At 41.2% G+C, this 27,701-nt stretch overlaps 1 protein-coding gene across 3 annotated transcripts in view; it reads left to right on the top strand.

Annotated features, from left to right (window-relative positions):
* Positions 1-1,647: 1,647 nt before the first annotated feature.
* Positions 1,648-27,701, top strand: part of NUGGC (nuclear GTPase, germinal center associated) — a 48,964-nt gene continuing 22,910 nt past the window's right edge. The window contains exons 1-10 of one of the 3 annotated variants that reach the window (XM_077769720.1): positions 1,648-1,718; positions 3,930-4,018; positions 6,692-6,796; positions 7,399-7,507; positions 8,311-8,533; positions 9,027-9,257; positions 13,896-14,105; positions 21,130-21,305; positions 22,042-22,060; positions 22,340-22,429. In XM_077769720.1, coding sequence (XP_077625846.1) covers positions 3,976-4,018; positions 6,692-6,796; positions 7,399-7,507; positions 8,311-8,533; positions 9,027-9,257; positions 13,896-14,105; positions 21,130-21,305; positions 22,042-22,060; positions 22,340-22,429 — 1,206 coding nt within the window. In that variant the 5' untranslated portion in view covers positions 1,648-1,718; positions 3,930-3,975. Of the gene's footprint in view, positions 1,719-2,776; positions 2,829-3,929; positions 4,019-6,691; positions 6,797-7,398; positions 7,508-8,310; positions 8,534-9,026; positions 9,258-13,895; positions 14,106-21,129; positions 21,306-22,041; positions 22,061-22,339; positions 22,430-27,701 lie in introns of those variants that run through there. The other 2 variants (XM_077769721.1, XM_077769722.1) reach the window with 2 other exon arrangements.

Raw genomic sequence — 27,701 nt, 5'->3', positions numbered from 1 at the left:
GAACCCCACATAATTTGAGGAAGAACTATGGACCCATGGGTGGTTGGCTCCTCAAAGTGAAATGAACCTGAAATTACAGACATCTTGGTTGTGCTACTTTTGATTACACAGGAGCCCTAATCGTTGGTACAGTCTTGGTTTCAATGGCAGGTGACATTTAAAAAAAGAAGCTTAATCCTTTTTGCATCCAACTAAATCAGAGGATATTCACATTTTAAGGACTTGTTCAGTCTCTCTTTATAGGTGAGAAAACTAAGCCCCATGCTGATAAAATAACTTTTCTGAAGTCCTACATCTCTTTTGACTGGTGACAAAGCCAGAACTGTACTTTCCACACCTGATTTGCAGCTGACAGCCCTTCCTGCCATCATTTAGTTTACTCAGTGACTATGTACAGAGAGTCTGTACCACACTACCCCCCTATTCATTGATATATTTGTTTGTAAGTTTTCCTTTTTAAGTGCCTGCTGTTTCCTTCATTCTAATTTCTCAGTCCTTCTGTTAATGACCCATTTCCATTTTCCTTTGTCTTGGTTTGCTGATTAAATGGTCAGCAATCTTTGAACATTGGCAGAAGGGATCACAAGCACACCTCAAATAATTTTCAATTTCTCCAAATTTCAGTTAGGGATCACAAATTACTCATGTACCATAGATGCGCCTGCATTACGAGGCTCATGGTTTGGTGTCTCCACTACGTGCAGCTAAGCCCAGCCCAAACCGGGATACTCACATGCTAACAGTCCTTACTGGCCATTGTGTAAAGTTGACTTTATAAATGACGTTAGATGAACTGAAGTTCCTGTGACCCTAATGGCAGCCAAAACCAGTGCCCAGGATTTGGTGAAAATGTCTGCTTCTCTTCTAAATCCACTGCTGTCTCAGATTGAAGGGTCTTAATCTCACTGTTCATATGGTGGTAACACTTATCAATTTATTATTAGTCCTTTTGGACTTCATCTGACTCCACTATGTCTTCCTGGATTTTCGCTACCAGAACACAAGTTATCCTGGAGGTCTACAGTGCATTTGTCTACTGATAAGACCACACATTTTGTTTTGTTTTCAGTGATCCATGTGACACAGTGCCTAATGTTTTGTGGGACTGTGGCTCATTGAGCTGCTGTCTTCGGGAAACAACAGATCTCTTTCTTTCTTAGGGGTAATTCCTAGCTCTGTATCTCAAGTTATTGATGGGGGCGGGGGCGGTGGGAGGGTGTGCCTGGCTGACTCAGTCAGTAGAGCATGTGACTCTTGGTGTCTGGGTTGTGAGTTTGAGCTCCACGTTGGGCACAGAGCCTATTTAAAAAAAAATAAAGTCAGGGCGCCTGGGTGTCTCGGCACAGTTGGTTAAGCATCTGACTTCAGCTCAAGTCATGATCTCAGTTTGTGAGTTCAAGCCCAGAGCCAGAGCATATTTCGGATTCTGTGTCTCCCGTTCTCTCTCTGCCCCTCCCCCACTCAAGCTCTGTCACTCCTCCAAAAATAAATAAACATTTTTTAAAAAGTAAAAAAAATAAAGTTATTGATAGGCATTATCATATACTTACACACATTATAGCTCATTATACCCTTTTGTTTCCCTGTCTTACTTAGGTCTTGATGTGGTTTGGCATTTCCAACTCAGCACTACAAACCAGGAACGACTTGTAGCTCTGGTGAATTTTTGTGACCTCATCGAGGACTTCACCTACCAGCTTTGCTGGTGAACACTTCAAGTAAGAAAATAGAATCTGGGATTTGAAGAGACCTTCAAGCTCATCTAGTCCAATGCCATTATGAAGTGGTCATACCAGTATAGGTTCAGACACACTTAGTGGCAGAAAATCCATTGCTTTCTAATGAATTTTATATGCACCTCTAAGGTCATGTATTTGAAGACTGCTATGAGGTCCTTGCCCTATCTTCTGCCTTTGCCTGTGTCATTCCTTCTTCAAATTCAGCATTCATGGTCCTACTTCATAGTCTTCTCTGTTGATGTTGTCGTTGTCTTCCTACCCTCTCCTTTATTCCTTAATCTAGGATTCTAATTATATTAAAAAAAAAAACAAATATGGTTTAAACAAAACCTTAATAAAAAGCTAATTTGGTTTTTAAACATCCTTTGGTTTAGAATCTCATCAGAAGCTTCCCATTCGTTATTTTATTTATTAGTTCATTTACCAATTTTTGTCAGTCATTGCACTTCCTGATAGAAATGCAACACTGAAACAAATGTAGGTATAACCTCAAATAGCCCATAGAAAGAAGAAAGGGACAAGGAGGCATGATAACAGAGGTGTGCTTGGAGCTGTGGTGACACAAGAGGGGAATGACTGGGAATCAGGAAACAGTTTCACAGAGGAAATGCTGAAAAAGGATCTTAAAGAGTAGGAACTCACCAGGAAGAAGAGCGGAAGGGTGCCCCACACGGAGAGAACAGCCTACACTCAAATGCATGGAGTAGGACACCCTGCCTTGGAGAACTGTAAGGAGGTTGGGGTGGTCTGAGAGGGAGCCTCAAGATAAGGAATGAAGAGATGAGGAACTCTGCCTAAGGCTCAGGACCTTGCACACAGTAGGGATTCACACCACATCCAGCCAACACCCACAGTACAGAAACCATTTGGCCAGTTAAATATCCACCAGCCAAACCAAGAATAAGAGGCTGTTTTGACTGAGGAGCTGTGATTTTCATTTGGAGTTAATATGTAAATGAGGCATAATGTCTCTAACAGCCTGTGGGTCTAGTGGCAGTTGACAGATCAGATAGAACTTTGCATTTCTCATAAGGGCGGGTAACTCTGCTTTTGAAGTACATGGCTGAGTGATCCAAACAGCAACATCAGGTAAGGAGAGAAGCACTTTGGGGCTCCCCTCTGTGTTGCTCAAATTCTCCTCTGTGTGTGGAGACAAAGAAACTCCGGGATAACATATCCCTACCCAATGTCCTCTGTTCTGAGCCTCTATGGGTCCCATTCTCCCTCCATGCCCAAGCTCTGTCTGCCTATGGACTGGAGACAAGTTGGATTTGACCTTCTCCTTTTGGATGTGCCTCTCCTCCCCCAACCCCCCTAAACCTGCCGATGCCCCAAGCTGTGGCACTGCATATAGACCTAAGTGGCCAGGTGACGGTGGGGGTCTTCCTCATTGAAGTGGAGTGAGGAAACAAGAAAGATCCGGAGAACCTAGTTATTGCATCTCTCCTTCCCCACTCAGTAGTTCCCAAAGCAACTCCAGGGGACCTTAGGAATATTGAATATTCTATCCATCTTCCAGATTCTTGCTGAGATCTGCTGGGACTAAACATAACTGAACCTGATTGGGCTACTAATGCCACCTAAAGCAGCAAAGCCATACAATAATTTCAACTTTATAGTTTAGATCACTAGAGGTATATTATTATTTTAGAGTTTATTATTAATAAAGTTCTCAGATAATATCAGTTTAAAGTTCTATACATACAACTATTATTGAAAACCAATGGTCAGGGGCACCTGGGTGGCTCAGTCAGTTAAGCGTCCGACTTTGGCTCAGGTCACGATCTCATAGTTTGGGTGTTTGAGCCCCACGTTGGGCTCTGAGCTGACAGCTCGGAACCTGGAGCCTGCTTCAGATTCTGTGTCTCCCTCTCTGTTCCTTCCCCACTTGCACTCTGTTTGTCTGTCTGTCTCTCTCTTAAAAATAAACATTAAAAATTAAAAAAAAAAAAGAAAACCAATGATCAAACATTGATTCTTGTCATGTTTAAATCAACATGTAGTATAGGAAGTGTTGTGAAGAATTCAAAGATAAGTTAGAATGGCCATTTCACTTTAACAGCTTGGAATCTAGTTGGGTAAACAAAGCGTAAACAGATTTACATGTTGTTGTTTATTATTTTGCTTTATGTATTTATAATTTCTGCATTTATTCCCACCCCCATTTTTGTACTTTGTATATATTTTTAGGCTTGTTCTCCCAAGTGGACAAAAGCAGGCATTTGTATAACAGGACATGGAAGAAACTGAGGATTTTGTGGGTCAGGGACCACACCCAGGTAACATTCCTATAATATTCCCTGATGGAGTGTATACTTCCTATTTACCACTATATAATTAAGGGCAGATCAGTTGAGATTATTTAACTGTAGTCATTGTTCCTTCAGAAGCTGCTTTCTCATGGCACAGTTTAATAGTGAGTGAATATAAACTATTTCAACAACTAAAATAGCCCATTCATGATGTGGTAGACTATCTCACCAGCAATTAAGTTTGAACATTCTGGGTGTCCTCTTTTAACAGGATGGTTTTAGAAGGCCTTTCTTGGATTCCAGGCAAGGTAAGGCCCCTGGAATCATTTCAGGCACTTTCCTTAGAAGGAGAGATGTAGGGTGAATCCCCTTGGAGTCAGTGAGGGTGGTGTAAGGCCCTGGAGCCAAGGAGGGAGCCTTCCCTAGGAAGATGCAGGAAAGTAACCCCACTGTGCAGAAAACAGGATGTATCACATGTATTTCCTCACTCATAGGGGATGAAATCCCTTAGGGGTAAGGGATGCAGGGTTTCTGGGTCAGTGGGGTGGTGGCTAGCACTGAAAGCGTGGAACTGTTCAGCTTGGAATATCCATAACAGTCTCTGGCAATTCTCTGGATCAACAATCAACCTGTATCCTGTGTTAGGTGGCTAGGGCTCAGTTTTTTAAAGTGACACCTTGTGTCAGCAAGAGGCAACAGCAGCAGTAGACTAGGTTTACTTCTTTGGGTTGCCCCCGCCTACGCCTACTGCTCTTTTTCTTGGGTGCTTCAGTGTAAAATGCTGGAAAAGGGGAGGGAGTGCTTGAGCAGTTACAGGGAATGAGAAGAGATGTGGCCAGTTCAGGTCAGTTCATTCCAGTCACGATTTAAATAGAAATACTACCCTTAAATGGCCTAAATCCAAGATAGACTACTTTCTCCTTTCCAAGTGTTTTTTCATTTTAGCGATTGAAGAAAAAGTTTTACACCCTGCCGTTTATCTGACTTCCTAGTCTTTGCTTTAATTGAGAAATAAGCTTCTAATCTTTTATCAGATTTCTTGCTAGTTCTTATAAAATTGAAATGAAGGCCATGGATGTATGGACATATCCCTTGTTTTATATATGTGGCTAAGATGATGTGTAAATATTGTTTGCACAAAAGAGTTACAAAGTCAAGATCAAGGCCCGGCATCTTTTACTTTCCACACACAGATTGTAGAAACATCCTGGAATTCTGAGATACCTTTTGTAGCACAGACTAAAGTATTCTTCAGCTTGTGGCTTGTCTAGGGATCTGAGTGGCATATTCTTTTCTTCTCTGCCTCTTCCTTCTCCAACTCGAACCACTGAGCCAGCAACTTGGTATTTAATTCTCATGCAGTGCTTAAACTAAGGCATGATGAAATCTTTGAGTCGAGCTCAGTTAGAAGTTAGAATGTCTGAGACAGAGGGTCTGAAATACAAGCTCTTTCAACGCCCTGTCACTGCATGAGCACGAGGTGGCAGGGATTCAGGGTTTGGCAAACAGCACCCTCTGCACTGCAGTACTTTATGGGGTGTGAACTGGCTCCAGGACATGGCAGGATTTGTGCTGGAAGCCATAAGGCTGAGCAGAGGGAGAAGGCTGGCTGAATTATCTGGAAGACCTGCTGTTTGGAGGAGCCCTGCGGTGGAGGCTGGGCCTTGCAGGTTGCTCTTCTGGGTCCCAACGTGAACCTTCTTAGATGCTGTGGTTCTTCAGGGAAGATGACCTCCCGACATGATGCTCAGTTTGGGGGGCTCATGCCCCTCTATGGGCCATGACTCCTGGGGATCACTTCTTCAGGTTCATCTCATGGCCATTTCCCAAGGCACAAACCAATCCCAGGAGCACTGGGTTAGGATCATTTCCAATAACCTTGACTCCAAAGACCCACCTATTGCCCTTTTCTAACCAGATGGATACTGCCAGGGGGTATTTTCTAAAACTCATCCAGAACACAATGTTTTGGTTGTACCCTTTCCAGAGCATTACGGATCCTGCCAGCCCTTTACTTCATAACCAAGGGAAACCATTAAAGTGAATAAATCTCAGGAGAACTACAAAGTTTTGCTTCATGGGGATTTCTATTCTTACTTATGTAAGGAAGCAGCTGCTAATGACTTTCAGTGAGGAAGGGAGAAAATTTTCCCAAATTTCACCTCTGAAGGGCATGCACTAGTAGAACATCCTCCCGAATTGTTACCTTGCATATATTTTTGTCGGCCCTCTCATCTTACAGATGGGCAAGAAGTGGTTTGCCCTGGTCATGTGGCCAGTTCTTACCTCTGCATTCTGCTCCTGATGAATTTCTTTCCAAGTTTGAAACGACCTCCCAGAGGCCTTTCTTCATCCCACACGTAGTCCTTTCTTGGGCTTCTCTGTACACAGTAACATATACTGAAGAATATCCAGCTATCTTGGCTTCTTAGGGTTTCCAAACTTTTCATTTCACGTCAACATATGTTCTGGGGAGATATGTTATACTCTGTACTTTGGATCTAGTTGGAAAGTCCTGTGACTCTGGGAAGTAGAGACCAGACTGGAATGGACCAATGGTGCCTGCTTCTAGAATGAGTTTATGCATACAGAGCTGGCAGGAGCCTTCTTAGATTCTTTGGGTTTGTGTGTTGATAGAGGTCAGGCAAGTACACTCTGACCCAGGACCTTTAATTTTATATAATCTCTGTTTATCTCTAGTTGATGATGGTTTATATACAGAGCCAACGAAAAAAAGAAGACGTTCAGATAGAGACCAGCGGTTCCGAGCATTTCCGTCCGTGGAACAAAGTGCTCTCAAGGAATGTGAGTGTTGTGAAACTGCTGTGGAGCTAGTTTTAATGTGGCTCTGTGTTAAATGTGTTAAAATGCTGAAAGGAAGAGACACTTAGGTTGGAAGGAAGGATGGAACATAGTCAAATCATCCTGATCCAGCAAAGGAGGCTTCAGAGTCTCTGCAGAGATCTATAATTTAACAACTTATTTCTAGGAGTCTCTGGATAGGAGGATTGTTATCACAATAACTTCTTCCTTATTAGAACAAAGACTGTGAAAATGATTGGTTTGGTGCCTTGGTGAGTATTTATATGATGGCCTTGCAATTTTTCTTTTTATGACCACAGGAGAGAAGAATCTAGAGGGGCTATAACCCATGACAAAGCATATGCTGACTTCTGTTACAAGGAGTTTCAGAGCAGGCTAGCTCCTTGAGAAGCTTTCACAGTCAATAATTGCTATCTCCCATGAGCTATTATCTGTAGTGTCAGATAAATTGCTATCATATTTAATCGGCTTTTCATTTCATTTTTTTCCTTTTCTTTGACATATTGAGCACAATCCTCTTTTGGAGACCTAGTACTTGATCCCTGCCAGGTACATCCCAGGTAATACATCCCTATTGATTCCAGATGAAAAATTGGAGTCACGGACCAGAAGAGTTTTGAGCAATACTTACCAGAAACTTATTCATTCTGTCTTCCTGGATGACAGCATTCCTAATGGAGTCAAGTATCTTATGTGAGTCTGATACCAGCCATCATAATATCTTCCTTTCATGTCTTTCCTTAGGTTGCTGTAGATGCTTTTCTCCAACAATGAAAGGGAATTTTAAATTAGAAACTAAGTAAAGGAGGCTAAAAAATTATATAGCTATGGGCTATTATTGTTTATACTGATAATTGACATTCATTGGGTTGCCACTCTCGCTAAATACATATATCAAATTTCGTTTAATTGCCTCAATACCCCTATAAAGCAGGAACTCTTATTATCATCCCAGTTTTACTGAAATTGTGGCTCAGAGAGGCCAAGAAAACATTGACCAAAGTCACACTGTTGGTAAACGGAAGGGCATGAATCCAATCCAGGCTGTGTGAAACTTTAGCCTGTGCATCACCTGCTGGGCTCAGATGACTTGAAGAACCCGATTGGTGACAGGGCAGAATCTCCTGCTCAACAAGACTCTGTGTTGCTCCCAGTAATACTTTATCTCTGCCTAAACTTTATTTCTAGGAACAAGGCTATGTAATTTCCATAGAACACAAGCAAAAATGCTTCATTTCTATATAGGTATTACAGAGCTTGTATAGGATTATCACTTCCAAGTAATGGTACTTACTTTTTGTATAATCTCTTTTGGTCCTTGTGACAAATATGTAGTAAACAGGGACTAATTTCTCCTTTGACCAAGAAAATAGTAGAGTTTCAAAAAGATGTACAACTTGCCTAGGATTAGAACTCGGGTCCTTCATGTTCTATTTTGATATTCTTCCCACTGTGCTTTGATAAACATGACAATGTGCATATAAAAATCGATCTAGAAACAGGCTTCTTGCCTTGATTGAAAAACCATCATTGGACCCAATCTACATTGGATTATTTGGAAGCACAGGGGCTGGGAAGAGCTCCCTGATTAATGCCATCATCCAGCAAGCAATGTTTCTACCAGTATCTGGAGAAAGTATATGTACATCATGTATTGTACAAGTGAGCTCAGGCTCTTGTGAACAATATGAGGCCAAAATCCACCTTCTCTCTGACCAGGTAAGTGTCTCCTTTGTTGCTTGCTTCCTTCCTTCTTGTTTCCCCTTCCTGTTTTTCCTCTGTCTCTCCCTCCTTCCTTTCCTCCCTCCCTCTCCTCTTTCCTTCCTTTTCTTTCTTTCCTTCTCCCTCTCATTTAGAGATTAACATTATATTCCTTGTAAATATAGTTTAGGCCTTTGTTGAATGGAAGGAACATAGCACAGAATGAGAAAGCTCAGTAGAGCGAGATGGAGGTTCTAGCCTGCATCCTGTCACTGTTGTTATGAGACTTCAAGCAATCCATTCCCTCTTTGGCTCCCTGTTTCCTCACTGACAGAACAAGGGGTTTGAATTAGACGATTCCTTTTTGGATTAAATGACTTTAGATTTCCTGAATAGGAAGCCTCCCGCCTCCCACTCCCCCAACCCTCTGCCCAGAACAATGGTTTTCTCCCTTTGTCGTGGTTTTCTGTATCTGTGTCTTGAGGGGCTTGGCCCTGCTCTCCCTTGGCAGGAGTGGAAAGAAGAGCTGAAGAACTTGACTAAACTCCTGCACAGGACAGAGGAACTGGACAGAGAAGAGGCAGATGCTTGGGACAGGGATGATGCAATGGAGGAAGCCATCTGGAAGCTACAAATGCTTTATGGAAATGGGGCAGAAAGGAAGAACTATGAGGAGTTACTAAGAGCAAAGCCCAAAGGAAAGATTCCCACATCCAGAATTATCACACTCAAGGCAGAAGAGGTAGCTTCAAGATTTTTTTCTTTATTTTATCATGTGTCTCAAGTGTAATAATTGAATCCATGCAGGAGATTTGCTCAAGGCACAGTGCTTTTATTGGAAATAAGCTGATACCCAAATCAGAAATATCCCCGACCAAGTTCTTTTTCATTATTTATGGCTGTCAAATGAGAAATTTTAGTGTCTGAATGGGAGATCTTTTGTGCACAGGAAAGACTATTTACAGTTGCTTAAGGATTAATTAAGGATGCTTCCGGCTGCAGATGTTAAAAAAAAAAAACCCACCCAATTTACAATGGCTTAAATGAATAGGGGCTTATTCATTTTCTCACATGAGTCTGGAAGCAACTGAGTTTGCAGGTTGGTTCAGTGGCTCAACAATGTCAAGATTAACATCTCCTGAGTTCCCTTGACCATTCATACTTGTTGCCACATAGTCATAAGATTGCTACCGAGGTGCTAGACTTCACAGCTGGCTTCATGGCAGAAAGAAAAGGGTAAAAAGTTGGCATCAACCATACCTCCCTTTCCTTGGAAAGTAAAACTTTCTCAAAAGCACCCCCCCAACAAATTTCTGGGTAGATTTTTTTTTTTTTTTTTCAGAACTGACCTCTGGTTCAGGCACATCACTTTTCTTAGGTGAAAGGGAGTCTAAAGCAAGAAACAGATGTGTTCTGATCAGCTGCCCAAACACTATTCAGCTAGCACAGATGAAGGGCAGGATGGACATTGGATATGTAGCTAGTTGAACAACACTCTCCTCACTTGTATAATCAATATCCATCTTATTAAATTACATTTAATTGTAAATTTAAGTAAAAACTTGTAGAACGAATGTGTAACTTATTGAAATCATACATTTAAAACCTAGTTTTTCTTGTTTCTTAACATTCATTTTTTAAAAATATTTTTATTTATTTCTAGGAGAGAGAGAGAGACAGCGAGAGCAGGGGAGGGTCAGAGAGAGAGGGAGACACAGACTCTGAAATAGGCTCCAGGCTCTGCGCTGGCAGTCAGCACAGAGCCCGACACGGGGCTTGAACCCACGAACCGCGGGATCATGACCCAAGTGAAAGTCGGACACTTAACTGACTAAGCCACCCAGGTGCCCCCTTAACATTCATTTTTAAAATATTGCTATCCTATTTATAAATCTGGTATTTTTTTGGTATACAATAAGGACAACTATTTACACTTGTTCTAAAATTTAACGTTCAACTATATCCTAAATTTAACACATCAAATCCTCCTTCAATAGCTCCTACCACTAATATAATTAATCAAATTTCTTTAGACTTTTTGTATCATAGTTCAAATTTAATATAATCAGTTATCTCAAACATTTTTAAATACTTGGCCAGGCACACTTAGAAGTCAAATAAATGAAATCTTTCAAGGCACTTAGCTCCTATATATCTAGGAAATCAAACAAACATAATAGTCACTTTTTATATTTAAATGGGTATTACTGTTCAAAATAATTATACTCCTAATGTCTAAAATATAGACTGAGCATGTCCAGAGAAACACAATGATTATAAAACTGATTACTTTATCTGCATACATACAACTTACACCAACTAAGTTACACCAAGGTATCAGTATCCATTTCTTCACTATTCTGTATTTAGAAATATCCCTTCTCAATGTTACAAACTTAGGGTTGAAACAAGGAGTTGAAATATTCATTGAACACAATTATATCTCAATGTGTGAGGACACAGATTAAGTTTGTATCTGAGATTCTGGACTACAATGAAGGAAGCTGTTTGCCTCTTAGAATGATTTGTCCTGAGCCAACTGATTGGATTGAGCCTTCTTATACAAAGGGACTTCTCAAGCCCATGTTTGTTCTTTCACATTGCCCTTAATGTATCTGCTTTATTATTTTTTTAAATGTTTATTTACTTTTGAGAGAGAGACAGAATGTGAGCAGGGGTGGGGCAGAGTGAGAGGGAGACACAGAATCTGAAGTGGGCTCCAGACTCGGAGTTGTCAGCATAGGGCCCAATGTGGGACCTGAACTCACAAACCACGAGATCATGACCTTGGCTGAAGTCAGACGCCTAACCTAGTGAGGTGCCCAGGCACCCCTCTGCTTTATTTTTAAATTAAATATCTTAAAGAACCTTTGTCATCATTTCTTTCACAATTTCTTGTTATTTGATTAGAATTGATGAATTCTGTGACTCCCTACACAGGTTGCATCAAATCCCCTGATTTAATCCCAACTCTTTTAAGAATTTCCATTGTTGGGGCATCTAGGTAGTTCAGTTGGCTAAGTGTCTGACTGGCTCAAGTCCTAACCTCGAGGTTCATGAATTCAAGCCCTGCACCAGACTCTCTGCTGTCAGCATGGAGCCTGCTTCAGATCCTCTGTTTCCCTCTCTCTAGCCACTACCCCACTCATTCTCTCTCTCTCAAATAAACATAAAAAAAAAAAAGAATTTCCATTCTTATCTTTCTTCCGTGACTATTCTATAGATGTTTATTAACAATGACCACCAGGGGCACCTGGGTGGTTCAGTCGGTTAAGCATTTGATTTCGGCTCAGGTCATGATCTCGTGGTTCGTGAGTTCAAATCCTGAGTCAGGCTCTGAGCTGATAACTCAGAGCCTGGAGTCTGCTTCAGATTTGGTGTCTCCCTCTCTCTCTGCTCTTCTCCTGCTTATGCTCTCTCTCTCTCTCTCATTCTTTCTCTCAAAACAAAACAAAACAACAATCACTGTCCTCCATACATCCCAATTCTTCTGTCCTCTGAAGTGGTAGCCCAGTAACGATTTACTGCCACATACACAGTTGCTGACCTCAGTGTGTCATTGTCTGAAGATATGTTTAGGTAGAAACAGTGGGCTGAGAACAATTCCCCATTCCACCCACCATCTTAAAACATTCTGGAAATGCCTACATGTCAAGATATTTTTTGTACTAGGAAGAGAAAATTTTAAACCCTTTTTAAAGATCAATTTCAGATCAATTTTTAATTTGGCAAATATGGTCACCATATCACTATCAATTTTCTGTAGTCAGAGCCTTCTGGTAATCCGAATGTTTGCATTAGCCATGTGGGAAGAATACTCTCTCTCCAAAATTTAGAAAATATTACATATTAATTGATGTGGTTTTGGAGTGTTGGTGGGGGTCCACAACTGATGACCAAGAAAGAATTCTTGAGACATCTTTGGTACAAAAAGATGATTTTATTAAACCATGGGGACAGGATCCATGAGCAGAAAGAGCTGCATTCTAAGTGTGAGGGGTGACTGATTATATACCTGGGAGTTGGGAAAAGTAAGGAAAAGGGAAGCTTCCAAAAGGACTTTCATATGCTAAAGAAGACTTTCATATGCTAAAAGGAGATACTGGAGACCTAGCTATTGTCAAGCTAAGGTTGTGTTTTCCCTAGTAAGGCATCAAGATTAAGACAGTAGGGGGTTCCTGGAGGAATGTTTTACTCTGCCTCTCTCAAGTATTTGTCAACAGGTTCAGGCTATGAGGAAATTTGATTTTATCTACCATTTCCTTCTTGCCTTTGTTACCCGCATCACTATGGAGGGGAGGGGGATGTTAGGGCTCCAGGAAACTGAATGTATAGGTTTCTGGAGGTTAAGCTATTGATAAGATTGCCTTTTTCTTGTAACTTACTAAGACATTTGTAAACTGATAAAGACTCTTGTCCTGCATGGCTATAATCCCTATCAATTGGCCATATGTTTTTCCCTTTCCTTTGTTCTTGGGCAGCCAGGAGTGCCTAAGGAGTATCACACACATCCCACTTGGAGAGGGGAAGCATTGCAAGGCATTAGCTTGTGCTTTACTCTCAGCTTGCCTTTGGCTTCCCCATCATTAATTTACATTAACTTTAGAATTGAAATGGGAGATGTCTGGGTGGCTCAGTTGGTTAAGGATCCAACTCTTCATCTCTGCTCAGGTCATGATCTCAGGGTTTCTGGGATCAAGCCCTGCAGTGCAGAGCCTGCTTCAGATTCTCTCTCTCCATCTCTCTCTGCACCTCCCCTCTCCCCACTCTCTCTCTCAAAATAAATTTTAAAAAAACTTTAAAAAAAAAGGAGCTGAAATGGAATTTAGAAGACGAAGTCATTTTCCAGTGAAACTATAACTGTACTGAAGCTCTGTTCTAACTGACTGTGGTTTCTTCATATGTAAATTAAGGAGCTTGCACTTTCTGATCTCCAAGGTCCTTTCTTTCTCTCAGAGTGTAGGCCCTTGGATAAGGATATCCAGATTGGGGGCACCTGGGTGGCTTAGTCGGTTAAGCGTCCGACTTTCGCTTAGGTCATGATCTCGTGGTTCGTGGATTCGAGCCCCGCGTCGGGCTCTGTGCTGACTGCCAGCTCAGAGCCTGGAGCCTGTTTCGGATTCTGTGTCTCCCTCTCTCTCTGACCCTCCCCTGCTCACGCTGTCTCTCTCTCTCTCTCTCCTAGAAATAAATAAAAATATTTAAAAAATTTATAAAAAAAAAAAGGATATCCAGATTGGATAAGGTCTCCTGGTGCCCATTGCCCACTGCTGTTTCTTACCACTACTGGCATACCTTCACTGAACCTGGATCACAACTGATCCGGGATGGAGAAGCTGGGAGAATTTCTGGTGTGTGTGGTTTTGTCCTTCTTCCTCAGGCAGGAGAGCTGTCTGTTAAGCTGGACCCTTACATCCGGACTCACAGGAGAGACTTGGATGGAGAATCACCTGAGACACAAATTTGGCCCTTGATCAAATACGTGGAAGTGACTCTTCCCAAATCAGAGATGATTCCAGAAGGGGTTGTGCTGGTGGACATTCCAGGCACTGGCGACTTCAACAGCAAGAGGGATGAGATGTGGAAAAAGGTGATTCTCTTTCACGTGGCTTCATTCCCTCTTTGCTTAACTCCTCCACCCACCCAGTGTTCATCCCCACAAGTGCCCTCCTCCATGACCATCACCCCCTTTTCCCTCTCCCCCACCCCCATCAGCCCTCAGTTTGTTCTCAGCATTCAAGAGTCTCTCATGGTTTGCCTCCCTCCCTCTCCCCCACTATTTTCCCCCTTCTTCTCCCCCATGGTACTCCGTTAAGTTTCTCTTAATCCTCCTATACGTGCAAACATATGGTGTCTGTTCTTCTCTGCCTGACTTATTTTACTCAGCATAACACCCTCAAGTTCCATCCATGTTGCTACACATGGCCAGATTTCATTCTTTCTCATTGCCATGTAGTATTCCATGGTATAGATAAACCACATCTTCTTGATCCATTCGTCCGTTGATGGACACTTAGGCTCTTCCCATGTTTTAGCTATTGTTGAGAGTGCCTCTATGAACATTGGGGTACATGTGCCTCTATGCATCAGCACTCCTGTATCCTTTGGGTAAATTCCTCGCAGTGCTATTGCTGGGTCCTAGGGGAGTTCTAGTGTTAATTTTTTGAGGAACCTCCACACTGTTTTCCAGAGGGGCTGAACCAGTTTACATTCACACCAACAGTGCAGGAGGGTGCCCATTTCTCTACATCCTCGCCAGCATCTAGAGTTCTCTAATTTGCTCATTTTAGCCACTCTGACTGGCGTGAGGTGGTATCTCAGTGTGGTTTTTATTTGTATTTCCCTGATTACTCCTCCACCCATTCTAAAGCAACCAAGAATGCTCTGCTTTCAGACTAAGGGATTTCATGAGTTCACTGGAGTTAAATTCTTCTACTTTCTAGGTTCAGGGCAATGGCAGGATGTGTGTGGCCAGAGAAACTGAGGAATCATGAGGCAGACCTGGAAATTAGAACATGAGTATGTGATCAGGAGAAGGACAAGCAGTAGATTGGTCTAGAAGTAAGCAGAGGAAATACAGACAGAGGAGGAGAGGGAGGCCAAGAGTTGAGTACAAGGTAGAGAAGCTGACAGCCAAGCACCAAGGAACCAGGAGGCTGCTACCATGTTTAGTTGCAAGGAACAGAGACCTGCTGAAGCAACCCCAAGTTAAGAGAGGTTAATCCAAAGAATATTAAAGGATCTCATGAGACACAGCCAGGCCTCAGGGCCACCTATCAGGAGAGAAGGAGCTATTTTCGCTCTCATCCTCTGCATATCTCTTGTGACTGTTTCCTCTGTGCAGTTCTCTGCAGAGCCCTGCTTGTCTCTTAGCTTTCTCTACTTAGCCCTTAGGATCCATATTGTGAAAAATGACCACCACCTTAACCCTGTCTTTAAATGACATTGTAGTTCATATGCCTGACTCTCTGACTATAGTCTCTATGCCTTTTAGTTCACATTCCTGAGAAGGAAAATGGGATCCATTACTGCCTAGCTAATTTAATCTCTGGATTAAGTATCTATCTTTAGTGCATGCAGTCAGTTAGGACTGAAGATGGTGTTGAAATGAAAGTCTACCCCTTCAACCAAAATCTTGGGTAGGGGCTCAATTCCTGGCAAATATAAGTTGGAGCTGACCAGGCACCTCCAGATATGTCCACAGCCAAAGAGTTAAGCATTGGGGTAGTTATATCTATACCTAATGATTAAAGGTTGAAATATTTTTAAGAATTTATCTCTTTGTTCATTTGCTTTTAATTCATCAAACATGTAAAATATGTAAGACAATGTGCTTAGCCCTGAGGATGCAAAGATTATAGCTAATAATAATAATAATAATAATAATAGCAGACATTTACCAAGAATCTACTTTGTGCTAGGTACTATCCTCAGTGAAATAAGTTGCCCATTAGCACACTGAGAATTTTAACCCAGGCAAGATGGCTTGAGAGTCTCTCTGCTCTTAAGCCCCACTATAATCCTAAAAGCTAAATTAAAAGATGCAGAGCATGACCTTTGATGTTAAGAAACATCCGTGTGTGTGCACGGTGTGTGTGTGTGTATGTGTGTAGTGTTCATAAACGCACAGCAAAAGTAGAATCCTGCCTTTAGAGAGGATACACACCCAACTGTTAACAGGAGTTTCTCTGATTACAACAATGCTCTTTACTACACACACCTCTATATTTTTTGTGTATTTTGCATGAACATGCATTATCTTGACAACTAAAAAGCTGAAAGCAAAATAAAACAATGTTGAATGGGAAGCAGAGCCTTCCTGAAAGGGGCTTAGACTCTAACAGGAGACAAGAAACCTACAGATGACTAAATCCATGGCAGAAAGTGATGTAAGAGAAGTCCTAGGTGCTATGAACATTCAAAGATAGAAATTACCTCCAACAAGAGATCTCATTCCTTCAGCAAACACCCACTAAGCATCTCCTCAATTCTGTATTGGGTTTTGGATGGACAGAGACAAAGTCCATGCCCTTGGGAGTCCTGTAGTCCAGAAGGGAATCAATTAGTTATATTAATTAACAAACCACATTACTTAAAAAGGAGAGAAAAAGTAATGAATTCTTCCCTTTTTGTAATTGTTTTTGTTTTTAAACCCTTTACTCTGAACCAATGTATAAACACCAATTCTCAATAACATCAATATATTTTAAAATTTATGTAAATGTATAAATGTTTATTTAGTATAACACAATATAGTATAGTACTATACATGATTTAAAATAAAAAAATAAGTGAACAAAATGGAGTCACATAAAACAGACTACAAATCCAAATGTCTATATTTGGATATGCATTAAATATATGGGATTTAAATCAAAATATTTATTTATTTATTTTTCAGTAATAGAATTTAGCGATTCATCATTTACTTATAACACCCAGTGCTCATCCCAACTAGTGTCTCCCTCAACACTCTTCACCCCTTTGGCCCTTCCCACAACCCAACACCCCACCAGCAAATGTCACTTTGTTCTCTGTATTTAGGAGTCTCGTGGTTTGTCTCCCTCTTTGTTTTTATGTTATTTTTGCTTCCCTTCCCTTATGTTCATCTGTTTTTATCTTAAATTCTACATATGAGTGAAATCATATGATATATGTCTTTCTCTGACTTATTTTGCTTAGCATTATATACTCTACTTCCATCCATGTTTTTGCGAATAGCAACATTTCATTCCTTTTCATCATCGAGTTATACTCCATTGAATATATATACCACATCTTCTTTATCCAATTAATTATTTTTCGATGAGAGGGAAACTTCAGAGTGGACACGTAAGCCCAGCTATCACCAGAAAAGATTGTTGAGAATGGACCATTGAGCACTATTGTAGGCCAAGGAGCAGCAAAGACCCAGAAGGAGCCATGTGTCGCGGGAAGGTTGAGTTTTCCTGGGTGGCTGGAGGAAACGGGTGCAGGGTGTAAGGAGAGAGGCACAGAAGACAAGCTTGTAAAACTTGGGGGTGGGCTTAAATACTAACCTTCCTGGGGAAGCTGAAAGGATACGAAGGACTAGGGCATGTGATAGAGAAAGAGTGTCTTTAGGCGGAAGGAGCTTAGGAGCACAGGATGGGGACACGGGGGGTGAGACATAAGACTGGAGCTGGAAGAGGACTGGGAGGGAGGGTTGGTATCAGTAAGTCATGAGCAACCCAGAACTGTAGAAGGATCCACTGGAGAACCATTGTTTTGCTGCCAAATGCAAACTTTAAATTCTGTAGGTAAATGAATGCTAAATGAATGCAGGTCACAGAGCTTCGTGATTGGATTTGAGTCATGATCAGGATGATAGAATCAGGATGACAGTTTACAGATCATCAGCCTATGCCCTGATTTTACAGATGAGGAAATAGAGGCTCAGAGAAGGGAAGTAATTTGCCCAAGACCACACAGCTACTGAATGGCAGAATTTGGACCAGAGAGCAGGTTCCTACCTTCCTAGCTGAGGCTCTCTCTCTCCCCACAGGACCTCCCCTAACAGTTCTTTAAATAAAGGCAGTTCCAGTGTCCTTCTCCTTGGTAGTCTACTCAGGCCCATCCATGAGGGCCTTTGTTTCTACAGGGTCTCAGCTCCTGGAGTGGAATCGGCAACCTTGGCTAGTTCCAGGCTGGGCCCCAGGAGCAACAGCCTAGGCAAGCGGCCAGCCTCTCTCACTGGATAAAGCCACGGTTGCTGCCAGTCATGATACTCCGGGCAACTTATCAAAGGCCACTCAGAACAGAGGAGCCAGCAGATCTGGCTCAAAACACCCGCTCTGAGGAGGTCAGGCTAAGGGAAGGGACGGTTCCCAGCCTGCTCTGCTTGGCCTCATCTACCCTGCATTCTTGTGGTTTTGTGATATTCTCTCACAGGGAGTTACTAAAGACTCCCCCCTTTGCAGAGAGAGCAGAGCATGCTGCCCCCTCCCCTGTCTCTCCAGCTGCCAGCCTTGCCTTCCCTAAGCTAAGAGTATTATGAATTCACATGTCCCTGTCTGCCACCTTGAAGTCCTGAGACTTTAGGTGTGTCACTTGAGCTCTGAGGCCTGCTCTCATCACGGGGAGGGAGGAAGTGGGAGTGGCTGGGGTACCAACCACTCCTAAGCTCAGTTGCTCTAGGTTGGCTTTTTTGTGTCTTCTGTGACTCCAACTTTACCGAATCCTGGCAGCCAGAGCTTTGTGTAGGGTCTGAAGTTTGCAGGCTTCTTTTTATGTTAATAAACATTTATTAAGCACCTGCAGTTTACCAGGACTGGAGAATGCAAAGATGAAAGAGGCCCTGCCCTTCAGGAGCTTGTGGCCTGCAATCTTACAACCTGATTGAATAGCTAGTCGCTTCCTTAATTAGATTATAATTTGGGAAGTGGGAGGGGCTTGTTGATTTTATTTTCCTGCCAAATGTGAGTCCATCCACATAGGGAGGGAGTTCAGGACCCGTAGTGCTGGAGTCCTGCTCCAGCCGGTCCAGGAGTTCCTGAAGGATGGACGGTGTTGTGTATAGGAATGGACACAGCTCAAGTGAACCAATCTGGACAGTTTATTGATTCTTCAGCAGGCTTATATATGCTTTCTACTTCCTATATGTTTGTGTCCAGCTTTTGTTTTTATTCTCAGAATGTTTCCAGAGAATTCATCCGTGAGGAAACTTTCTGGTTACTTCCTTGCGTTTCTGCTCTTTTGCTTTTTTAGAGTTAATCTTTAATCTTACTATTTCTATGCCTGACAGACTAAAAGGCTAATTCTGTTTTCTACGTTTATAGTTCCATTAGTTATAGCTGAGACAGGTAGAGCCTATTCTTTAGAGAAATTGAAGCGTGATTGCTTTCTTAGGATTTACCCTTTCTGTAACCTTTTACAGGGGCATGTTTTCTTTAGAGTGCCTTTAATGATCAACTAACTGCTAAGTTATAGGGAAAGGCCCAATAAGAAAAATAAACTGATTGAATAGCAGAAGAGATATCAGTAGCTTTGCTTCCAGAGAACTGCTGTGTGGTCTCATCTTGTGGACCCCCTGGGCTGTGCCATGAGGTGGGTGATGAAGTTTGGCTCCTGGCACCATAGCTGTGTGGCCTTAAACTGATCTTTTGCTTCTTGGGTCCTATTATCTTCTCTATAGAACAGGAAAGTCTGTCTAACTCTAGAGATTTATGGTATAAAAATAATGATCCACGAAGCCAAGAGATTCATGGACAGAGGGTAGGGGGCAGAGCAGATTGGGGGCTCCAAACCCTCCGCCTCCAGTTCAACTCAAGCAGTTCAGTTTTTAAAAACCAATTGGAATTCTTCCTCAGATTTCATTTGAAAAAGGCTCCACTGCTAAAAACAAACTCGAAACCCACTACTCTAGGTGAAGATTTCTCAGCCTCAACTTAGATTTTGGGCCAGATAATTCTTTGTTGCGGGGATGCTGACGTGGGCACAGAAGGATGTTCACAGCATCCCTGGCCTCTACCCACTAACACTAACCCCAAGTCATAACAACAACAAAAAAATCCCTCTAGAGATTGCCACTCTGGGGGGTACAGAATTGCCCCAAGTTATGAACCATTGGCAAAGAGCAAAACAATGATTCAATTAGCAAGTCACAAACTTGTTACACCTTTATGTGCAAAGTGCTGTCCTGAGGAACCTCAAATAAACTCAGACCCTGAGCTGGACCAGCTTTTCATTTGTATGGAGAGGTAAGACCAGTGAAATAATTACTAAGAGAAATGTCACAAAGCAACACATAAAACCTTGTCGCACATAAACGCATAAAACCCGTCACAAAGAATTTGCATATCTAATAGAGCAATATGTATGATATTAATCATAACATTGTAATTTCATGCTCATTGGCCTTTGCAACTTGAATCGTAAGGTTTCTGGCTCCTTGCCGCCACTTGGTGGCAGTGTGCTGAATAGGCAGAGGCAGTCAAATATCAAAATGACATCCTGTGGTGATAACTTTGGGATCAATGCATGACCAGAACTAGTTCTGGAAAAACAGTAATTTTCCCTAGAAGACAGTCGAGGTAAAGCAAGCCAGTGATGAATCTGGCACCGGAGGTCCGATTTCTTGAATTCTATCAATGACTAATGCCACAGATGTCTATGAAGCCTCTATTAGGGGTCAAGCACTGTGCCTGAGGTGATGTAGATTTCAAGCTGAAGAGTGTAGCCACTTCTTTATAGGTCCCTCACAATCTGGGGGGTGGGGTGCAGAGAACTGACCCTATACATTAGCTCTGGGACATTCAATGGCAGGTGAGTCCAGGTGCTTGCTGTAGGACACAGAAGGGGGTTGGCCAACCCATCCTCAGGTGGTCATTAACAGTCTCAAAGGGCAAATGGAAGTCAAGCAGAGGCTGTGGCAAGTGCATAGGTCCTGAGAGATAAAAGAACAGGTTACACCTGAGAAAATTCCAGAAGCTCAGTCTGGCTAGTACATGGAGAGTGCTGTGGGGAGAGGTGAGAGGTGGAACTGGCAGAGAGATGGGGCAGAGCATGGAGGCCATACAAGATACATGAAGAGACCATGTCCCCCACAACAGAGACACTGTTTATTTTCTTAAACCTGTTGTGGTTATGTTTCACAGACCATTGATAAGTGCTCAGTGATCTGGGTGATCAGTGACATCGAAAGAGTTTCTGGAGGGAGAGCCCACGAAGATCTTCTGAACGAGAGCATCAAAGCATGCCAAAGGGGCTTCTGCAGGGACATTGCCCTGGTGGTCACCAAGACCGACAAACTCCACCTGCCGGAATATCTAAGGTATCTTGTTGGGCTTGCAGGTTTGTGGGTTTTCCTCCATGGGCCCCCACTACCATAACAACAGAGCTTTGAGCCCTGGGCATTTTAGACTTAGGAAAGTGACTACTTCATAATCGAACTTATGAAACCTTTATTGAACATGGTGGTAGGGGCTGCAGATTCAGAGAAGCATATTGCCTAATCACTTAAATCACTGACTTAAAACAAGGTTAAAGCTTAGAAGAGAAGGACACACTTGGGTGCCTGGGTGGCTCATTTGGTTAAGCATCCTACTCTTGGTTTCAGCTCAGGTTATGATTTTATGGTTTGTGAGATCAAGCCTCATGTTGGGCTCTGTGCTGACAACGCTGAGCCTGCTTCGGATTTTCTCTCTCTCTCTCTCTCTCTCCGTTCCTCTCTCTCTTCTCTCTTTTTCTTTATCTCTCTCTCTCAAAATAAAGAAGTAAAAGTTAAAAAAAAGAAAGGGACAAACAAAGTACTATGGGAACCCAGAGAGAGACTGGGCCAGTGGGTGAGGTCCCAGAAAATTCTATCACCAATAAGACACTGAGAAATAAAGACACATTTTTCAAATGGACACTGGAGGTGGATCAGAAGAGAGAACATGTGGACCAAAGAAAGCGTATGCAAAGGTATTAAGGCTAACTGTATATACTGCTTCCATGGAAAGTTGAAAGACTGCCATGAAACATAATGTAATTGTTATATAAAGTAATTTTTGCCATTTTTATTTCAGGGAAAGAAAAGTGGGAAATGTAAGTATGGACTTTTTAAAAATTTTTTTTTCTTTATTGGGATATCATTGATGTACAAAAAATTGCAGACATTTAATGTAAACATCTTAGTGAGTTTGGGCATATGCATGAATTAGTTATTTTTAGATAATACTTTTCATGATTAATATTATAAAATTCAAACACACACACCTTTGTCTGGGCCAAATGATATATGCCAAAAGAAATGTGCGTCTTACCACCATATTGCTCTTGATAACCCTGGAGTCTACCATGCTTTCATTTCTTTTCCCAATCTAGAGAGCTATTCAGAGTCAGCGAGAGGCCATTTTAGAAAGAAATGGAGTGATAAAACTACAAAAGAATAGAATTCTCAAAGAAAAACTAAAGGTGAGTTAACAGATTTGCCTATATATTTTTTCTGTTTTTCAACCACTCAGATTTTCAGAAACATGTCTAGTTGGTCTTGTGTCGTTCTATGCCAAAGCTTTGGAGTAGACAATTTGGACTTAACTTTGTCCTACCGATTAATAACTTTGTGATCTTAGGCAAATTTCCATTCCTCTCTGAGCCTCCACTTTCTCATCTGTAAAATTGGGAAATGATAGTATCTACCTCTGGTGGTTGTTAGAAGAATTGAATGAGTGTATGGTCTACTGAGATATACGTGCAGGTAAAATCAGAGATCACCACACTGTTTGAGGGTGATCCGCTGCAGGAACGCATTGGGTGGTGAGGGAAACACAGAAGAATGGAGGGATCACACTGGCAGTCCAGGGCAGGTAGAGGGATGTGGTGCTGCAGAGAGGTGCAGGGAAAACTCCTCACGCTCTTCAGCAGAATTTTAAAGAACCAGTAGTCATGGGGCGCCTGGGTTGCTCAGTCGGTTAAGCATCCGACTTTGGCTCAGATCATGATCTCACAGTTCGTGGGTTTGAGCCCCGCATTGGGCTCTGTGCTGACAGCTCAGAGCCTGGAGCCTGCTTCAGATTCTGTGTCTCCCTCACTCTCTGCCCCTCCTCTGCTCATGCTCTGTCTCTGTCTGTCTCAAAAATAAACATTAAAAAGTATTTAAAAAAAATAAAGAGCTAGTAGTCTTTAGTAAGATGAACAAGTGGGAGAAAGGGCCTTCTGCAGGAGTGTTGGGAGATAAAGCCTGAGCTGTGTTTGTCAAGCTTGAGAAATTGTTCTGTGGGCATCTTGGTGTTTTCTTAAATCATTTTTGTTATTCTGTCACGGAAATAGTTATAAACATAAAACTCCTTACTGTAAGAGTCTCATACTACTATAAAACTGAAACCAATTTTAAGATAAAATATTAATGAAACGTGGAAGTGGTACATCAGGGTTAGTAGAAGGTGATAGATGTTTTGGTTTTGCTGAAACTAAATCTTCAGTACTGGGTAATAGTGAAAACATATGGCCTGATGCCCAGTTCTGTATTTAATTGCATTCCATATTTTGAATTCAGTGACATTGATGCAGAAAATCATTTCATGTACAATGTGGAGTTGAAACTTTTTCTAATTCAGAATAGTCAGATCTCATACTTAAGCGAAAATCTTTGAGCAATTTTTGAATGCTGGTTTAAATGAGGCAAAACTGAGAAAGCTGTTCCTATTCTCTTTAATTGTTCTTGTTGGCATTACAGAAATATGCATTTAATGAATGCCTGGTCATATTGTTGCTGGAGACAAAAACACAAAATACTTCAATACACAATCCACGACTATATTTATTGCTAATACCTGCTAATGATAAGTTTATTGCTAACAAACGCTAATAAATGTTGGTGCATATGAGATAGGGTCTGGACAACAGTGAGCCAGCTTGCAAGGGGACTGTGGTTCTGACTATTAAGGTCATCCTTTTGAGGTCTCCACACCCTCACCTCTGATGCCAGGCAATACCTTAATTCTCCAACCACTTGACTTTAGTCTGAGTTAATATGAAACCTTTACTTGTAATGCATCCCTTCTCACAGAGCAAATTTAATCTTAGTCATAGAAAACGTGAGACCTAAGTTGATTATAAGGTAGTCATTTGTATGGATGTCCATGCTTATTTTTTATTATAAAAATTAGGAAAAAATATTGTAGGATAAATGACGGACACCTGAGGCTACATTTATGTACCTCAATTTGGAAATACTATGTATTTTAGAAAGATTGTTATTAAGAAGAATGGATGGTGGGAGGGGCAAGTGAAGATTGGATTCAGGGAGACCAGTTGGAGGTTGTTCCTGTAATCAAGTCAGGAAGTGCTAAGAGCCTGAACTAGGCAGTTCCTCTAGGACTAAAGGAGAGGAGGTGCATTCAAGAGATGTTAGGGAGTTTACATCTATATGTCTGGATGACTAATTGTATGTGGTAGGTGAAAGAGAGCTGGGTTTTTACATTCTCATGTATGTCCTTTTACCTACAACATTTTACCTTTGCTTTAGGTACCCTAAGAAAGCCATACTACTCCCATGTGTCTCTCCTTTGCTGTCATGCTAGGAATACACTCATAATACTTCATTTAAATTGAAGTCATTGACATGAAATATTATATTAGTTTCAGGTATACAATGTAGTGACTTGACAATTCTATATATTACAAAATGACCGCCACAAAATAAGTCTAGTTACCATCTGTCACCATGTTACTACGATACTATTAACTGTATGCCCTAGGCTGTACTTTACAGCCCCATGACTTGTTTAGGTTGTAAATGGAACTTTGTACCTCTTAATCCCCTTCACCCATTTTGCCCATCCTTCCATCCACCTTTACTTTGGCAATCACCAGTTTGTTTTCTGCATTTGTGAGTCTGTTTCTATTTTGTTTTGTTTGTTCATTTGTTTTGTTTTTTACATTCCACAAATAAGTGAAATCATATGATATTTGCCTTTCTCTGTCTGACTTATTTCACTTAGTGTAACATCCAGTTGGTCCATTTATGTTGTTGCAAATGGCATCATTTCATTCTTTTTTATGCCTGAGTTATATTCCACTGCATATATGTATATTATATCTTCTTTATCCATTCCATCCATCAATAGACACTTAGGTTGTTTCCATATCTTGTCTACTATAAACAAAGCTGCTGTGAACATAGGGGTGCATATATCTTTTCAAATTAGTGCTTCATTTTCTTCATACAAATACCCAGAAGTGGGATTGCTGGATCACATGGTATTGCATTTCTATTTTTAAGTTTCTCAGATACCTCCATACTGTTTTCCAGAGTGGATGTACCAATTTACATTCCCACCAACAGTGCGTGAGGGTTTCCTTTTCTCCACATCCTCACTAACACCTGTTACTTCTTATCTTTTTGATACTAGCCATTCTGACTGGTATAAGGTGATATCTTGTGGTTGTAATTTGCATTTCCAAGGTGAGTAGTGATATTGAGCATTTTTCATGTGTCATGTCTTCTTTGGAAGAATGTCTATCCAGTTCCTCTACCCTTTATGTATGTATGTATGTATGTATTTAAATTTTTAGTTACCATACAGTGCAAGATTGGTTTCAGGAGTAGAATTCAGTGATTCATCACTTAGATACAACACCCACTGCTCATCCCAACAAGTGCCCTCCTTAATGCCCATCACTCATTTAGGCCCCCCCCACCCATTCCTAGCAACTCTCAGTTTGTTCTCTATCATTAAGTCTCTTGTGGTTTATTTCCTTCTACTCTCTTTCCCCTGCTTCCCATATTTTTATCTGTTTTGTTTCTTAAATTCCACATATGAGTGAAATCATATGGTATTTGTCTTTTTCTGATTGACTTATTTTGCTTAGCATAATACATTCTAGCTCCATCCACATTGTTGCATATAGCAAGTTTCATTTTTTGAGGGCGGAGTAATGTTCCATTATACATAAGTATCGTGTCTTCTTTACCCATTCATTAATTGATGGACATTTCCTCTACCTATTTTTAATTGGATTCTTTGTTTCATTTTGTGTGCCCTTGCATGAGCTTTTTATAGATTTCAGATATTAACCCCTTATCAGACATATGATTTGCCAATACCTTCTTCCATTCAGTAAGTTGTCTTTTCATTTGTTGACAGTTTCCTTCTTTGTGCAAACAAGCTTTTCAGTTAAATGTAGTTCCAGTTGTTTATTTTGCTTTTGTTGTCCTTCTCAGAAGAGATAGATCCAAAAAAATATTGCTAAGACTGATGTCCAAAAGTTTACTGCCTATGTGTTCTTTTAGGAATTTTACGGCTTTAAGCCTTACATTTAGGTCTTTAATCCATTTTGAGCTTATTTTTGCATATAGTATAAGGAAGTAGTGTAGTTTCATTCTTTTGCATGTAGCTGTCCAGTTTTCCCAATACTATTTATTGAAGAGACTGTGTTTCCCCCATTGTATATTCTTGGCTCTTTTGTTGTAGATTAATTGACCATACAAGCATAGGTTTATTTCTGGCTTTCTATTCTCTTCCATTGATCTATGTGTCTGTTTTTGTGCCAGTATCATCCTGTTTTGATGACTGTAGTTTTGTAGTATACTTTGAAATCTGGATGCATGATACTTCCAGATGTGTTCTTCATTCTCCAGATTGCTTTTGCTATTTGGGGTCTTTTGTGGTTCCATTCAGATTTTAGTATTTTTTGTTCCAGTTCTGTGAAAAATGTTGTTGGTATTTTGATAAGGATTGCATTGAATCTGTAGATTGCCTTGGGCAGTGTGGACATTTTAATGATATTAATTCTTCCAGTCCATGCTAACACACTTAAAAATACTTCTGACACTCATGTTGGGACTTTTTTCCCACACTGAGCAATTCTCTATGCAAGGTGTCCTGCAATTTACCTCAATCTGACAATATCTTCTGGGACATAGCATCAGATCCAATAGATTAAGGGCTCAGTCCCACAACACTGCCCCCTACTTCAAATGCCAATTGCAAACAGTAGGTCCTCAGTTTACTCACAACTTCTGGCTGACTTGGCTCCAAATTGAAGCTCTCCATGACCTCCTTCCTCTTGGATTTGATTATTCGCTAGAATAGCTCATAGAATGCAATGAAAGAATTACTTACATTTACTAGTGTTTTATATAATAAGGGATATGATAAAAGATACAGATGAACAGCCAGATGAAGAGATATATAGGGAAAGAGGTCTGAGGGGTGCCCAAATGCAAGAACTTCTGTCCCCAAAGAGTTGGAACATGTCACCATCCTGTTATGTGTATGTGTTCACCAACGAAGCTCTCTGAATCCCATATTTTTTGGGTTTTATGGAGGCTTTCTCACATAGGGCATCATCAGTTACTCTATTTTTATCCCTTCTAGCCTGTCTGAAAAATGGGAGGTAGGGCTGAAAATTCCAAATTTCTAATAGCTTGATCTTTCTATGACCAGCCCCCATTCAGGAGCTCACACAGAGTTGCCTCATTAGAAAAAAAAAAAAAAGACACTCCCATCACTTAGGAAATTCTAAGGGATTTAGGAACTCTGTGTCAGGTACTAGAGTCAAAGACCAAATACAAGAACTAGAGATGCTTTAGAGCACTGGGTGGCTCAGGAGGTTGGTTAAGCGTCTGACATTTGGTTTCAGCTCAGGTCATGATCTCATATTTCATGGGTTCTTCACTGTCAGTGCAGAGCCTGCTTGGGATTCTCTCTCTCCCTCTCTCTGCCCCTCCCCTTCTTTCTCT

The sequence above is a fragment of the Crocuta crocuta genome, unplaced genomic scaffold, assembly GCF_008692635.1.
Source record: "Crocuta crocuta isolate KB4526 unplaced genomic scaffold, BGI_CrCroc_1.0 scaffold551, whole genome shotgun sequence".
Classification (NCBI taxonomy): Eukaryota; Metazoa; Chordata; class Mammalia; order Carnivora; family Hyaenidae; genus Crocuta; species Crocuta crocuta.
Note: the sequence above shows the minus strand (reverse complement) of the source record. Positions and strands in the feature narration are given on the sequence as shown.